This window comes from Somniosus microcephalus, chromosome 16, assembly GCF_052327205.1.
Source record: "Somniosus microcephalus isolate GS21.2 chromosome 16, FLI_Smic_1.0, whole genome shotgun sequence".
Lineage (NCBI taxonomy): Eukaryota > Metazoa > Chordata > Chondrichthyes > Squaliformes > Somniosidae > Somniosus > Somniosus microcephalus.
The window spans coordinates 8,289,465-8,304,912 of record NC_141002.1 but is presented as its reverse complement, the minus strand read 5'-3'; the positions used below and the strand labels follow the sequence as shown (position 1 = coordinate 8,304,912).

The following is a 15,448-nucleotide window of genomic DNA, read 5'->3' as shown; positions in this document are numbered from 1 at the left end:
GGAGGCTGACTGCCAACAGATTGCAGAATCACAACTCACAGCAGCAGAAAATCCATCTAAACACCAAACACATCTCTGCCACCTGATGTTATCTGTCTTCAGAGTGAAAGACAGTTTTGATGCCAAGAACATCTTGGTAAATTCAGCCAATTCAGACTCATTGCCTTTGAGACCACTAAATCAAAGGCATAGACTGCCCTCAATATTTAACGTATGATGCTTACGAGAAAAAGCTCGGTGCGGAGGCCAAGCCCAAAGATTACAGCTACAGGTATTGGGTATTGAGGAATAGCTCCGTATCCAACACCCTGGATGCTGTAATCAATCAATAGGGATATATTGGCAACTGGCTTCCTGTACATGCATTCCTCTTGTGCACTTTTTGTATGTAGGTCTATGTGCAAGTATCTGCTGTTTAGTTTTACTTTAAGATGTACTGTGTCATTTACTTAAAGCATCAGTGTACATCCTCAGAAGACCATGGTCCAGCCTCTAATGGACCAACATTTACTTTTGCTACTCTCCTTTTTACCTATTTGTAGAAGCTCTTACAATCGGTTTATATTTCTTGCTAGTTTTCTCATTCTATATTTTCCCCTTTATCTTTTTTGGTCATCCTTTGCTGGTTTCTGAAATTCTCCCAATCCTCAGGCTTACGACTATTCTTCGCAACATTAAGCGCTGCTTCTTTCAATCTAATGCTATCTTTATCTTCTTCAGTTAGCCACAGGTGGATCACTTTTCCCATGGACTTTTTATTTCTCAATGGAATGTATTTTAGTTGAGATTTATGAAGTATTTCTTTAAATGCTAGCCACAGCTTATCTACCACCATACCTTTTAATCTATTTTTCCAATCTACCTTAGCCAACTCACTCCCATACCTATGTAATTGGCTTTAAGTTTAAGACTCCAAGTTTGAGAGTGACTTGCCCAAGTCCAAAACGAATGTGAAATTCTATCATATGAGCGCTCTGTCCCAGAGGTTTCTTTACTATGCGATTGTTAATTAACCCAGTCTCATTACACAATAAAAGATCTAAAATAGCCTGTTCCCTGGTTGGCTCCATGACATACTGTTCCAGGAAACAATGCATTCCATGAACTCGTCCTCTAGACTACCTTTACCAAATTGATTTGTCCAGTCTATGAAGATTAAAGTCCCCCACAATTATTGCAAGGTCATTAATTGTAAAGAGCTGAGGCCCAAGCACTGATCCTTGCGGCACCCCACTAGTTACACCCTGCCATCTGAAAAATTACTCATTTATTCCTACGGTTTTGTCAGTTAACCAATTCTCAATCCATGCTAATATATTACCCCCAATGAGCCCTAATCTTGTGCAACAACCTATTGTGTAGCACCTTATTGAATGCCTTCTGAAAATCCAAATATTTTTCCCCTTATCTATCCTGTTAGTTACACCCTCAAAAAACTCCAATAGAATTGTCAAATACAATTTCCCCTTCATAAATCAGTGTTGTGATTTTCCAAGTGCCCCATTACCACATCCTTAATAGATTCTAGCATTTTCTATATTACTGATGTCAGGCTAACTGGCCTATAGTTCCTTGTTTTCTCACTCCCTCCTCTTACCTTTGCTGCCTTCCAATCCATGGAGACTGTTGAATCTAGGGAATTCTGGAAGATCAAAACCAATGCATTCACGATCTCTGCAGTCACCCCTTAAAACCCTAGGATGTAGGCCACCAGGGGATTGGTCAGCTTTTAGTCCTATTAGTTTCTCTATACCGATATTACTTCAAGTTCCTTACTCCCATTAGGCCCTTGGTTTCCCACAATTTCTAGTATGTCAATCAGTAATTAGCTTTTAGCACAGGTTAGAGACAAGAATAAAGCTCCCTCTACACTGCCCCTGTAATCCTCAACTTGCTGCATCTGACCACCATCCTTCCCATGGCCCCAATGCCATTTAAGGACAGTTTTGTGCTGTGGGCCCACACCTACTAGAAGGTGGATAGGAGGTTTCTGAACTATTGAAAATTTCTCAGATCTTTAAGCATAGTTATTCACCAGCACAGAACACCTGCCCCTAGAGACCAGGGTTACTGGCTGCACCAAGACCTCTGCAAACTGGATCAGACAGACAAGGTTAGGTGCCTTGGTCAGATTCTTGAAATTCCTGGCCTTCAAAAAGTCCACATTTACCCATTTTCTTAGCCAGAATGACCAAGCTAGGGCAGCCTGTATACAAAAAGGTATCAAAGTAAAAGCCTGCCAACTGAAAGGGGAGAAGTAACTACAGGAGATGTGGGTTATCAAACACACACATTGTTCTATGCCCCATCCTGGGTGGAATTTGTAGATTAAATTGGAACTCTTCCTTTCCTCAGCTCACCTGGACCCACCATTTTCTCTCACTTCTGCAAAGCTGGGTTAAAGGCAGAGTAACTACAAGCAGTTAATACATAACACCTTGAACAGAAACGTCCCAATGTGTTTCTACAAAAGGTGTGGAAACATGCCATTTTCAGAACTTGTCTCCCTTTTGCTAAAAAAGGGGAAATGAAAGCAAGTGTATGTGACCAGTCAAGAGTGGGAACCCTCCTTCCATTCCACAGGATGACTGGCCATAGATAGTACAGTTAAATTACTGATTATCTATCTTAAAGAGCTGGGAAATCCACTTTCATTACCAACTGGATAGCCATGTATATCCCAGTCATCAGATGGTCAACTGCACCTCATGGTTTAAGATCTGGCAGCTATGGAGTGGTGTCCTAACTGCTCAGGAGACCCCTCCCTAGTTCAGTCAACTTTATAGACCAAACACTACCTCAAGGATTGTGCAACCTGGACCAGTGATGCCCACAGCCCAGCGAATGGGCACAATACAGGTACCAGCTCAGACCATCCTTGTGGGCGATGGGGAGCATGTTAGCTCAAGCACAGAGACAAGAACACTTGCGGGTAAAGTTGGTGCTGGAGTCCGCAGGCGGGCAGACAGGCTCATGTTGTCATTACCCCTGGGAAGCAGAACGTTACAATTGGGCCGTGGCCCCACGAGCAGCAGCTGTCCTCAGACACCTTGTCCAAGTGGTCATTGTGAGCAGTGACCGGGGACTTTATGCACGAGGACCATCTCTGCCACGACCTCACTCAGCAGCCATGCATCGACTCAAGGATGTGAAAGATAGATCACGAATCCAGTTGGTGGCAGGGGCGGAGTTGGAGTAGATGGATCTTTACACTGTATTCAGCTTCTGATCTGGGCATGCTCAGTAGAAGCACTGGGCAAGTGCACAATTCTCCACCACTGACATCCCTCACTTACCAGAGGAGATCAACTCCCTCACTCCATTAATCTACCATCTTAAATAATCATATTAAGGATAATACTTACTTTCAATAGGCTGAAAAATTCATGTGACAGCTGCTGAGGGATTGTGGGGAGGTTGCCCTTCCTGATGTAGTGCCAAGCCATGTCATTCTGAGGCAGCTCCTCTGCCCCTGCCGCCAGTGCCATAGTGAGACCCAATGCAAAGATATCGGCTTTGGGCAAGCTCGAATAGTCCTGAGGGGTCAGAATGCATTGTGTTGGCTACAATCTTGTAAATAAGGACTTTGTTCAGATAGAGTGCCAAAAGGTCAAGAACTTGCATTTATATAGCACCTGTCACAACCTCAGGATGCCTCAAAGCGCTTTACAGCCAATTAAATACTTTTGAATGGTAGTCACTGTTGTATCTTAGGAAACACTGCAGACAATTTGCACACAGCAATTCAATTCAATTTCAATTTTATTGGTCACATAACTAAATACAAGAAGTGTAATCTAGTCAGTGAAATGCTTTTTTCTTAGCGAGCTGAGAGCACCACGCAGCAAGAACACGGAGCTGCCTGGTACGCACGGAGCTCGCAAGCAAGCTCCCACAACAATGCGATAATGACCAAATCATCATTTTTTAAATAAATAGAGGATAAATATTGCCCATGACACCAGCGATAACTCCTTTGCCCTTCTTCAAATAGTGCCATGGGACCCCTTTACATCCACCCGAGAGCAGACAGAGCCTCGGTTTCAGGTCTTATCTGAAAGACGGCACCTCCGACAGTGCAGCACTCCCTCAACACTGCACTGGAGTGTCAGCCTGGATTATGGGCTCAAGTCTTCAGACAGGCAGAGCCCTAGGGATTCAGACACCAGAATGGAAGAAAGCAAGACTGAAGTACAAAACTCAAACCGACTCGACAGTTACACTAAATATCACTGAAATCAGTTTATTTGCAGCACAGGTTCCTGTGGAAACACTGGTCTGCTCTGTGCGGTCGTTTTGTTTCTTAGACACCCGTCCCATGATAAAGCATGTGCTTCAAATTATTGGTAGAATCCTGCAACTCAAACAAACCAAATTCATCCCCGATCCCACGGCATTGTAAACAGAGGGATCCAGAAAGGGTTGTGAAAGGGGCTGTTCTTCCAATCACAGGGGTCCTGGAGACTTGGTACTGGAATCAAAACTGGCATTTAACAGTGAAACACTTGCCCTTCTGCCATCATTTTTTCAAGCACAGGCAAGACTCATGCTGCAAGGCTAATGCAATTTAAAAACGGTATTAGGAAGATCTTCTGTATTCAAAGGGAGAATTTGTTTTAGCAATAATCTATCGAGCTTAGTGGTGTAGACAAACCATTAGGACATTGACGATGTAGTCGGACACCAGACTAGGAACGGGATGAGCGGCAACAGACTGCCTTTAATCAGATCGCTCTTTAAGCTTTAGGTCCTCCTTTACAATCGTACTATAGAAGAACTGGTCAAAATCGACCATTTCCTCAGGGAGAGGGGTCACCGAGGTCAAAGTAAACCACTGGGCTGTCCTCAGCCCCCAGTTTGGGGCTGGGGCCCTCGATGGGACCGAGACCCTTTGCCACATTTTTAATCAGAGTCATTCTTACCTCTTGCAAGATCTCATTTGCCAAGAAGCAGCTGTCTCCTTCTTCCACCTGTGGATTGCAGATTGAGGTCACGTGGCCAAGGTCACCTTAAAAGGCAAAGGCGTTCGAGTGAGCGCAAAGAATCACCGGCTGGATCAAATACCACAGCTACATGATTCGGTAAAACTTGATTTAATTTCACTTGTTACTTAGCATTAAGTTGTGGGGCCACGATATTAGCATTCCAAACTATTGACCATCTAAGGTGTGCGGTTAAAATAAGGGAGGGGGTGGGAATAAAAGGAAAACTGAAACCAGAATGGAAACCCAGACTCTTGTTCATTTAGCTGGAGCTAACACTTGACAAGATTCCTGCCACAAAGTCCTTGTTTCACAGATGTGCTGCCTGGAGGCCAAGTAAACTCACACCACAAGCTGCACCTCCGCTTTGTGCTTCTGCAGTCCCCAAACTTCAGCTCCAACTGTCCACAGCTACCACTGAAAGGCATTTACCAATTTTGTACAGTATGTTGGGGGTGGTTAAGGTTCCCTCCTCATCAGCGTCACTCTCCTCTTCCACACATCCAATCACGTCGGGCATCACTCTTTGACAGATGAAGATGTTACCTAAGGAATAGCAGCAACAAATGGCACCTCCATTACTGAAATGGACCTTCACTGAGTACAGGAGAGAAAGTGAAGCTCTTCAAGCACTGGCCTCATTAAAAAGTGGGAAGAAGCCCAGCATGCTGGTGCCAACTAACCCACAAGTGGGAGGCACAGGTGAACAACCCTGGGCATTCCCTGCTTTTCACCCAATGTCCAACAACCCTCCAGGCCCAAAACATCCCTCGCAAATGATGAAAACCTCGACAGGCATCTGCAGTCCCAAAGAGAGGTTAAGGGAACTGCAGGGCAATGGCTCAATGTGTTCAAGTGACTAATACAAGGAGGGCACTTCCTGCTATACATTATATCATGTTAAGCCCAGTTTGAGAGAGATTTTCAAGTCAAGCTGTGGAGCTACTAGAAGTGTCCAAAATTTCATTGGCACCTGGATCAGTCTCATTAATTGTAAAATAGTTCATTTACATCTGAAGCATCAGTCGTCATCATCATCTAGTCGTCAAATCGACATCAAGCACCCAAGCGACAGTCCTCACCTTACATTCAGCCTCAGTACTCACTTGGCTTGATGTCCATGTGAACCAGGCTGGAGCTGTGAATGTACTTCAGTCCCAAGGATGCCTGCAGCAGAATCTCCTTCAGCTCCGCTTCCACCAGCAATATTCCTTCTTGTGTGTTCTCCATCAGTGAATCGGCCAGGCTACCCCCTAAAATCACATCAGATCCAAGTGTTTCCTCAAAGTGAGGAAGGTGAAATCAAAAAAGGGACCCGAAAGGTGCAGCCTGGGGTCAGATATAGTGTACAACCATGTTACTGCTCCTTCTAATGGGGCAGAGAAATGGCTGACCAAAAGTGGCCACCCGCCCTGCCTGGGGCAGGGGGGGGGGGTGCACACAGACCCCCTCCACCTGCCCTGCCGGGGCACACAGACCCCTTCCACCTGCCCTGCCTTCAACTGGCACTCAACTCCATAATCACCAATTTAGGTTTAATGGGGTGAGGCAAAGCCATTGAGGGGGGGGGGGGGGGGGGGGGGAGAAAAGGGGGTAAGAAGAGAGCACCAGTGCCAGCATTCACCTTGTGGGTCCCCAATAAAAAAAAGAGTTGCTCTCCTCCCATGCACACTTTGGATGCAACGGCCTGGTGGGCCCCTCCACCCCTATGGCCTGGGACCCCAGGCAGTTGTCCTGGTCACTTGCACCTGAAGCCGGTACTTAACAGCAGAGCCAGACTTGGAGGGACAAGTGAGCACTTACAGCTTCCAACAGGTAGAAAATAAACACAATATAGGCGGACAAGACTCACTCCCAGTAACTGGACGAGAGAATCAAGTCAGTCTTGAGCCTGCTGCCAGTGGCAGTTAGTCAGCTGGTAAGTGGATCCCACTGGGTGTTAATTACTGTGGCTAGATGATTACTGACTAGTTGTAGTGTTTCTAGAAGGTATATATTCTGCTAAAGAACAGAGCTGTGCAGAGTGTGCTGGGTAAATCTGCTAACAGTGACTTGCTAAATGGAGTGATGACAGGAATTTGGAGAGTGGGAATTCAGTGCAGGGGGGCAATAGTGCAGAAGTAAACAATAAATAAATGAGTAATTCATTAGATCAAAGGGATAACATTAAAATTAGATAGAGGATACCAACATTAAAGGGGTCTGAATTGCATTACAAAATCTGGTATACAAATAATAAATAGGAGACAAGGGGTTACTAAAATAAAGTTAACAAAAGACTAATAAGTTACAACTTAACCTGAAATCAAGCTAAATCCATCTATTAAATATAATCTGGATCTCAAGTAATTCTATTGTATCTAGAATTAAATTAACTAAAATAAAAACTAAAAGTGGCAGCACAGGCAATGTGTCAGGACTGCAATATATGGGAGTTTGCAGACAGAGATTCTGTCCAGGATTGTCACATCTGCAGGAAATGTCTCCGCTTTGAGATACTCCAGCTCAGAGTCCATGACCTAGAGTGTGAGTAAGAGACACTACGACACAAGGGAGAGTGGGGAATTTCTGGATAGTTTTCTCCAGAGTCCAGTCACACCTCAAGAGAGCACAGCTGCAGGAAGGGGGAAGAGTGTGACCGTCAGGGAGAACCAATAGAGGTAGAGGTGGTGGTCCCGGGGACACTGTTCCCATCCAAGAGGTACAATATACCAGGAGGATAAGGAGAAAGACTGTAGATAGAGGATATTTCCCCTCATGGGGGAAATCTAGAACTAGGAGGCATAATTTCAGAAGGGGGCACCCATTTAAAACAGAAAATGAGGAATTTCTTCTGATGGTCAAATCATCTGTGGAATTCTCTTCCCCAGAGAGCTGTGGAGGCTGGGTCATTGAATATAGTTAAAGGAGTCTAGGGTTATGGGGAGTGGGCAGGGAAGTGGAGTTGAAGTCAAGATCGAGGGGCCAAATGACCTACTCCTGCTCCTACGTCTTATGTTCTAATGACTGCGGGAAGGACTGGCTCAATGCTGACCTAGGCATCATGGAGCAGAGGGCTGGCCAAAGCTGGGGTTGGGAGGAACAGAATAGGAATGATGTCGTTATAGGGGATTCAATAACTAGGGGGATAGATAGCATCCTTTGCAGTCACGATACAGTCCAGAAAGGTGCGTTTATTACCTGGTGCCAGGGTAAGGGGCATCTCGGAGGCCAGAAAGGGATGATCCAGTTGTTGTGGTGCATGTCGGGACCAATAACATAGGGAAGATAAGGGAGGATGACCTGGCTGGGAGAATCTCCGGGCTTGGGAATTAAAAAGCAGGACCTCAAGGGTGGTAATCTCTGGATTATTACCCGAGCCACGTGTTAACTGGCCTAGGGATAGACAGATCAGGAGGGTGAACACGTGGCTAAAGACGTGGTGTGGGAAGGAGGGATTCCATTTCACAGGACACTGACACAGGAAGGAGCTGTACCATTGGAAGCATAATCTTAACATTAGAACTAGGCCGTTCAGGGGTGATGTCAGGAAGCACTTCACACAAAGGGTAGTGGAAATCAGGAACTCTTCCCCCAAAAAGCTGTTGAGGATAAGGGTCAATTGAAAATGTCAAAACTGAAATTGATAGATGTGTTAGGCAAAGATATTAAGGGTCACAGAACCAAAGCAGGTAGAGGGTGATAAGATACAAAGCAGCCATGGTCTAACTGAATGGCAGAACAGGCTCGTGGGGCTGAATGGCCTGCTCCCATGCTCCGAGAGCTATGAGCCGGTAGTTCCTGCGAGACTACCGAGGTTTGCCGACAGATGCCAGTGTTCCTTACCATTACAGTACTCGTTCTGGATCAACATGTGGTCATCCTCTGCCCAGGCAGAATAGTACCGCACCACGTGGGGATGGTGTCCCAGCACCGCATGCGCGTACACCTCACGGAGCGCAGTCTGCCTGCAGAATAAACAGCAGCAGTGACAACGGATCCCTCTGCACAGGCGAGCTCCAGTCTGCACCTCCATCAGACAGACCCACTGCAGTGCAAGCAGCATCGACAAACCCGTGCACACGGGCCCACCCCAGCTTGCTGAAATAGATTGATTTTTAAATAATTGACTCACTATAATGCAATCAGCACAAAACAGTAGTGGTAGGGACAGAAAATAAAAATGTGAACAGAAAGAACCTGCATTTTTATAGCATCTATCACAAACTTTCCAAAGTACTTTTTGAAGTGACGTGCGGCCACCGTTGTAACGCAGGAAGTGCGGCCGCCGTTGTAACGCAGGAAGTGCGGCCGCCGTTGTAACGCAGGAAGTGCGGCAGCCAATTTGTGCACAGCAAGATTTCACAAACAGCGATGCGGTAATGACCAGATAAACAGTTTGTGATGGTGGCTGAGGGATACATTTTGGCCAGAATATCAGTAGAACTCCCCAGCGCTTCAAATAGTGCCATGGGATCTTTAACGTCCACGAGGGGGCAGACAGGGTCTGGCTTCACGTCCATCAAAAAGATGGCACTTCTGGCTGTGCAGCACTCCCTCAGTACCGTACCGGAGTCAGCCTGGATTATGTCCTTAAGTCTCTGGAGTGGGGCTTGACCCCATGACCCGACAGAGGCCACTCTGAGCCACGGCTGACCAGGACTCAGGTGGGAGTCCAGTGGCCAATGTCTACTGACCAGGATGACATTGAGGTGGACCTCCCACTGTTGGGGTGTGTTTGCTGCAGTCAGTTCAGGTTGATATTGGCAACTAGATGAGTTTCAGGATTAATATTTACTTCAATGCATTTCCAGCTCAGAATTAAATATTTTGAAAGGGCAGAGTACTTGATACTCACTCATCAACTGAGCCAGAGAGGGGTCTTTTCAGCCGTTTGATAGCATACAGGCAGCCATCGAGTCGTTTCACACATTTAAACACTGCACCAAACTCCCCGCAGCCGATCTTCTCCAACTCGTAAAACTCCGTGGCATAGCGGGAGCACATGTTGCTCTCACGGAAGTTGAATCTCTAGAGGGGACACAAGTGTGAAGCCCATTTACTGAGACACTAGGATTTTTAAAAAATCATTCCTGGGATGAGGCCGTCGCTGGCAAGGCCGGCATTTATTGCCCATCCCTAATTGCCCTACAGGTGGTGGCGGTGAGCTGTCTTGAACCACAGCAGTCTGTGTGGTGAAGGTACTCCCACAGTGCTGTTAGGGAGGGAGTGCCAGGATTCTGACCCTGCGATATACTTCCACGTTGGGATGGTGCATGATAAGTGACGCAACTGATTTACTAATCCCCTTTAGGGATGGAAACCCACCAGCCTTACCCGATCTGGTATATATGGGACTTCAGCCCCACCAATGTGGTCAACTCTTAACTGCCTTCTGAACTGGCCGAGCAAACCAAACCACTCAGCTGTATCAAACTGCTAGGAACTAATGGGTAGCTTAGCCTTGGGGAGCTCAACAGATGTCAACTGGTTCAGTTTTACTGTTATCCCCCCCTCACCCCTGGGACAGGCACCTCACCATCAGCCCTGCCCACCTGGAACAGGCACCTCACCATCAGCCCTGCCCACCTGGAACAGGCACCTCACCATCAGCCCTGCCCACCTGGGACAGGCACCTCACCATCAGCCCTGCCCACCTGGGACAGGCACCTCACCATCAGCCCTGCCCACCTGGAACAGGCACCTCACCATCAGCCCTGCCCACCTGGGACAGGCACCTCACCATCAGCCCTGCCCACCTGGGACAGGCACCTCACCATCAGCCCTGCCCACCTGGGACAGGCACCTCACCATCAGCCCTGCCCACCTGGGACAGGCACCTCACCATCAGCCCTGCCCACCTGGGACAGGCACCTCACCATCATCAGCCCTGCCCACCTGGAACAGGCACCTCACCATCAGCCCTGCCCACCTGGAACAGGCACCTCACCATCATCAGCCCTGCCCACCTGGGACAGGCACCTCACCATCAGCCCTGCCCACCTGGGACAGGCACCTCACCATCAGCCCTGCCCACCTGGGACAGGCACCTCACCATCAGCCCTGCCCACCTGGAACAGGCACCTCACCATCAGCCCTGCCCACCTGGAACAGGCACCTCACCATCAGCCCTGCCCACCTGGAACAGGCACCTCACCATCAGCCCTGCCCATGCCATCCCTCCCAGCCACACCTAAACAGGAACAGACCAAGAATCAAGTCATTTCTGTTCTTATGTCCTATTAAGCATCACTGAAGCAATGGGAGTGCCCAGGGCTCGATTTCCTCACCTTTAACTGTAGCAGTGATTCCTCAGTGATGTGGCCATCTCGCGTTTCAACATCTTTCCTAAAAAGCAAAAGTAGAAAAAAAATGCAACTCAAATCCTCGGCCACAGACGTTCTCATGAAATGCTGGTACAGTCAAGCGCATTGCCCCCAACCTGCATTTTATATCAATACCTTTGCCCCATCTGGGACAGTTAGAAGGCTACAGCAATTGTCAGGAAATAGGAAGCACCCTCTAGACTAACACCCACCTTCCACAAGGAAAGAGGCAGCTCTGGCAGACTCTGGTGACTGGGATGGCCTCAGCTGCAGGCTTCTCACACCTGCCCCCATCAGAAGACAAAACATATTGAGGTAGGACCTCAAACTGCAGCAGAGGATCACTGCGATCGACCCAATGAGTAAACACACACCCAAATCACATTTACTAAAAGATGCCTTTTGCACCAAGGTGTTAATGTGGAGACCAACTTCCTCAAGCATATCCCCCAATGGGTCAGCCATTAAAGACCAGAAATTCATCCACTTCCCACAGTCTGCAAACACTCAGATTAAACATTTCAAAAGACAAGACTGACCAGACACCCAGCAAACTTTACCAATTAGCTTCTGGGCATAAACTGCAGCAACAAAGGAGGCAAACTGGAAGAATGGAGAATCCAGTCAGGGTCGTTCATTTGTCATTGCCTGACACACTTAGTCAGCTTTACCTTATATTAAGAGTTAGATATATTATTGCTCCCCTTTTGACACAGGGCACAAACTCTGCTTTAGTCACAGACAGGTGGGGGAGGGGGTGGATGAATCAAGTTGATCCAACAGTGCAAATACTTCCCAACAGAGTTTTAAGCCTTTTGACCAATACCATAAACTTGGAGCATAAATGATAAAGCTGAGCAGAGAAGCTACATGAAGCAGCATCCAGCCAAGGCTGGAATCAGAGTTACATCAGCACAAGTCAAGCCCAGCAATTGCAACTCAAAGTTATTGCAACTGTCCCAATCAGAGTCAGAACAGTACAGAAGGAGGCCATTCGGCCCATCAAGTCCGTGCCGGCTCTCTGTAGAGCAATCCAGTCAGTCCCACTCCCCCGCTCTATCCCCGTAGCCCTGCAAGTTTATTTCCCTCAAGTGCCTGTCCCAATTTCATTTTGAAATCATTGATCGTCTCTGCTTCTACCACCCTAGTCAGCAGCGAGTTCCAGGTCCTCACCACTCACTGCGTAAAAATATTCTTACTCACATCCCCCCTGTATCTCTTGCCCAAAACAGTAATTCCGTGTCCTAGTCCTTGTAACATCAGCTAATGGGAACAGCCTCTCTCTGTCTACCTTATCCAAACCCATTATAATCTTGCACACTTCTATCAAATCTCCCCTCAACCACCTTTGCTCCAAGGATAACAACCCCAGCTTCTCCAACCTAACCTTGTAGCTAAAATCCCTTATCCCTGGAACATATCCTTTGCACCCTCTAAAGGACCTTCACATGCTTCCTAAAGTGGGGTGGCCAGAACTGGACGCAATACTCTAGTTGTGGCCTAACCAGTGCTTTATAAAGATTCAGCATAAGTTCCCTGCTTTTGCACTCAAGACCTCTATTTATGAAACCCAAGATCCCATATGCTTTGCTAACTACTCTCTCAATATGTCCTGCCACCTTCAAAGATCTATGTACATTAACTCCCAGGTCCCTCTGTCCCTGCACTCTAGACTGTGCCATTAGAAACATAGAAGATAGGAGGAGTAGGCCATTCGGCCCCTTGAGCCTGCTCCGCCATTCAATGCGATCATGGCTGATCATCCAAATTCAGTACCCGGTCCCTGCTTTCTCCCCATACCCCTTTAGCCTTAAGAAATATATCCAACTCCTTGAATATATTTAATGTATTGGCCTCTACTGCCTTCTGTGGTAGAGAATTCCACAGGTTCACCACTCTCTGGGTGAAGAAATTCCTCCTCAATTCCGTCCTAAATGACCTACCCCTTATCCTTAGACTGTGACCCCTGGTTCTGGACTCCCCGACCATCGGGAACATCCTTCCTGCATCTAGTCTGTCCAGTCCTGTCAGAATTTTATAAGTTTCAATGACATCCCCTCTCATTCTTCTAAACTCCAGCGAGTACAAGCCCAATCGACCCAATCTCTCCTCATACGTCATTCCTGCCATCCCAGGTATCAGCCTGGTGAATCTTCACTGAACTCCTTCCATGGCAAGGACATACTTCCTCAGATAAGGCAAACAAAACTGCACACAATACTCAAGATGTGGTCTCACCAAGGCCCTATATAACTGCAGCAAGACATCCTTGTTCCTGTACTCAAACCCTCGCTACAAAAGCAAACATGCCATTTGACTTCTTGACCGCCTGCTGCTTACCTTCAGCGACTGGTGCACAAGAACACCCAGGTCTCGTTGCACTTCCCCTTCTCCCAATCTATTGCCATTCAGATAATAATCTGCCTTCCTGTTTTTGCCACCAAAGTGGATAACCTCGCATTTATCCACGTTATATTGCATCTGCCATGCTTTTGCCCAATCACCCAAGCTGTCCAAATCATCCTGGAGTTTCTCGGCATCCTCCTCACAGCACACACACCCACCCAACTTTGTGTCATCTGCAAATTTGGAGATATTACATCTAGTTCCTTTGTCCAGATCATTAATATATATTGTGAATAGCTGGGGTCCAAGGACCGATCCCTGCGGTACCCCACTAGTCACTGCCTGCCACTCGGAAAAAGACCCGTTTATTCCAACTCTTTGCTTTCTGTCTGCCAACCAGTTCTCTATCCAAGTCAATACCTTGCCCCCAATCCCATGTGCCTTAACTTTACACGCTAATCTCTTATGCAGGACCTTATCAAAAGCCTTCTGAAAGTCCAAATACACCACATCCACTGGTTCTCCTTTACCTATTTTACCAGTTACATCCTCAAAAAATTCCAGTAGATTAGTCAAGCACGATTTACCTTTTGTAAATCCATGTTGACTTTGTCCGATCCTGTCACTGTTTTCCAAGTGCTCTGCTATTACATCTTTTATAATGGACTCTAGCATTTTCCCCACTACTGATGTCAGGCTTACTGGTCTGTAATTCCCCATTTTCTCTCTGCCACCTTTTTTGAATAGTGGGGTAACATTAGCTACCCTCCAATCCATGGGTACTGTTCCAGATTCCATCAAATGCTGGAAGATGATCAGCAATGCATCAACTATTTCTAGGGCCACTTCCTTAAGTACCCTAGGATGTAGATTATCAGGCCCAAGGGATTTATCGCCCTTCAATCCCATCAATTTCCCTACAAATACTGATTTCTTTCAGTTCCTCCGTCATTAGACCCTATTTTCCCCTGACATCTCTGGGAGGTTATTTGTGCCCTCCTTTGTAAAGACAGAACCAAAATATGTATTTAATTGGTCTGCCATTTCTTTGTTCCCATTATAAATTCCCCTGATTCTGACTGCAAGGGACCTACGCTTGACTTCACCAATCTATTTCTCTTCACATATCTATAAAAGCTTTTACAGTCTAAATCTATACTGCCCCTCCCTATCCCTTCTGCCAAAATGCATCACCTCACACTTCTCTATTAAATTCCATCTGCCACTTGTCTGCCCATTCTGCTAGCCTATCCATGTCCTGTTGCAGTCGATTGGTGTCATCCTCACTGTTTGCCACACCCCCAATTTTGGCATCAGACAAATTTTGAAATTTTACTCTGTATTCCAATAGCCAGGTCATTTATATAGATCAAAAAAGCAGTGGCCCCAGCACTGACCCTTGGGGAACACTGTCTACCATCCTCCAATCATTTACCACAACTCGCTGTTTTTTGTCCTTAAGCCAATTTCTTATCCAAGCTAACACTGACCCTCCTATTCCATGAACCTCAATTTTGTTAACCAGTCTTTTGTGGTACTTTGTCAAACACTTTCTTAAAATCCATATAGACAACAAACTGCATTCCTTTCATCAGCATTCTCTGTTACTTCATCAAAAAACTCAATTAGATTAGTCAAACACAATCTGCCTTTTACAAATCTGTGCTGCTCTCCTTAATTAGCTTAAACCTCTCCAAGTGCCTGTTCATTTCTCCCAGACAGACTCTTGGCCCACCTCATCCCCAAGCACTGCCTTCTTCCTAGTTGGGCCAAGAACATACTGGTCAAGGAAGTTCTCCTGAACACATTTCAGAA

The 15,448-nt window shown here is 46.6% G+C and overlaps 1 protein-coding gene across 3 annotated transcripts in view; it reads right to left on the bottom strand.

Moving 5' to 3' along the window:
• The window catches only part of LOC147105970 (wee1-like protein kinase 2), a 38,892-nt gene that overhangs the window by 3,948 nt on the left and 19,496 nt on the right, over positions 1-15,448 (bottom strand). For 2 of the 3 annotated variants that reach the window (XM_086008582.1, XM_086008584.1), the window contains exons 3-9: positions 11,252-11,309; positions 9,820-9,992; positions 8,808-8,929; positions 6,089-6,235; positions 5,415-5,528; positions 4,923-5,008; positions 3,366-3,536 (exon numbers count right to left, since the gene is read on the bottom strand). In XM_086008582.1, coding sequence (XP_085864708.1) covers positions 3,366-3,536; positions 4,923-5,008; positions 5,415-5,528; positions 6,089-6,235; positions 8,808-8,929; positions 9,820-9,992; positions 11,252-11,309 — 871 coding nt within the window. The remainder of the gene's footprint in view (positions 1-3,365; positions 3,537-4,922; positions 5,009-5,414; positions 5,529-6,088; positions 6,236-8,807; positions 8,930-9,819; positions 9,993-11,251; positions 11,310-15,448) is intronic. The other variant, XM_086008583.1, reaches the window with a different exon arrangement.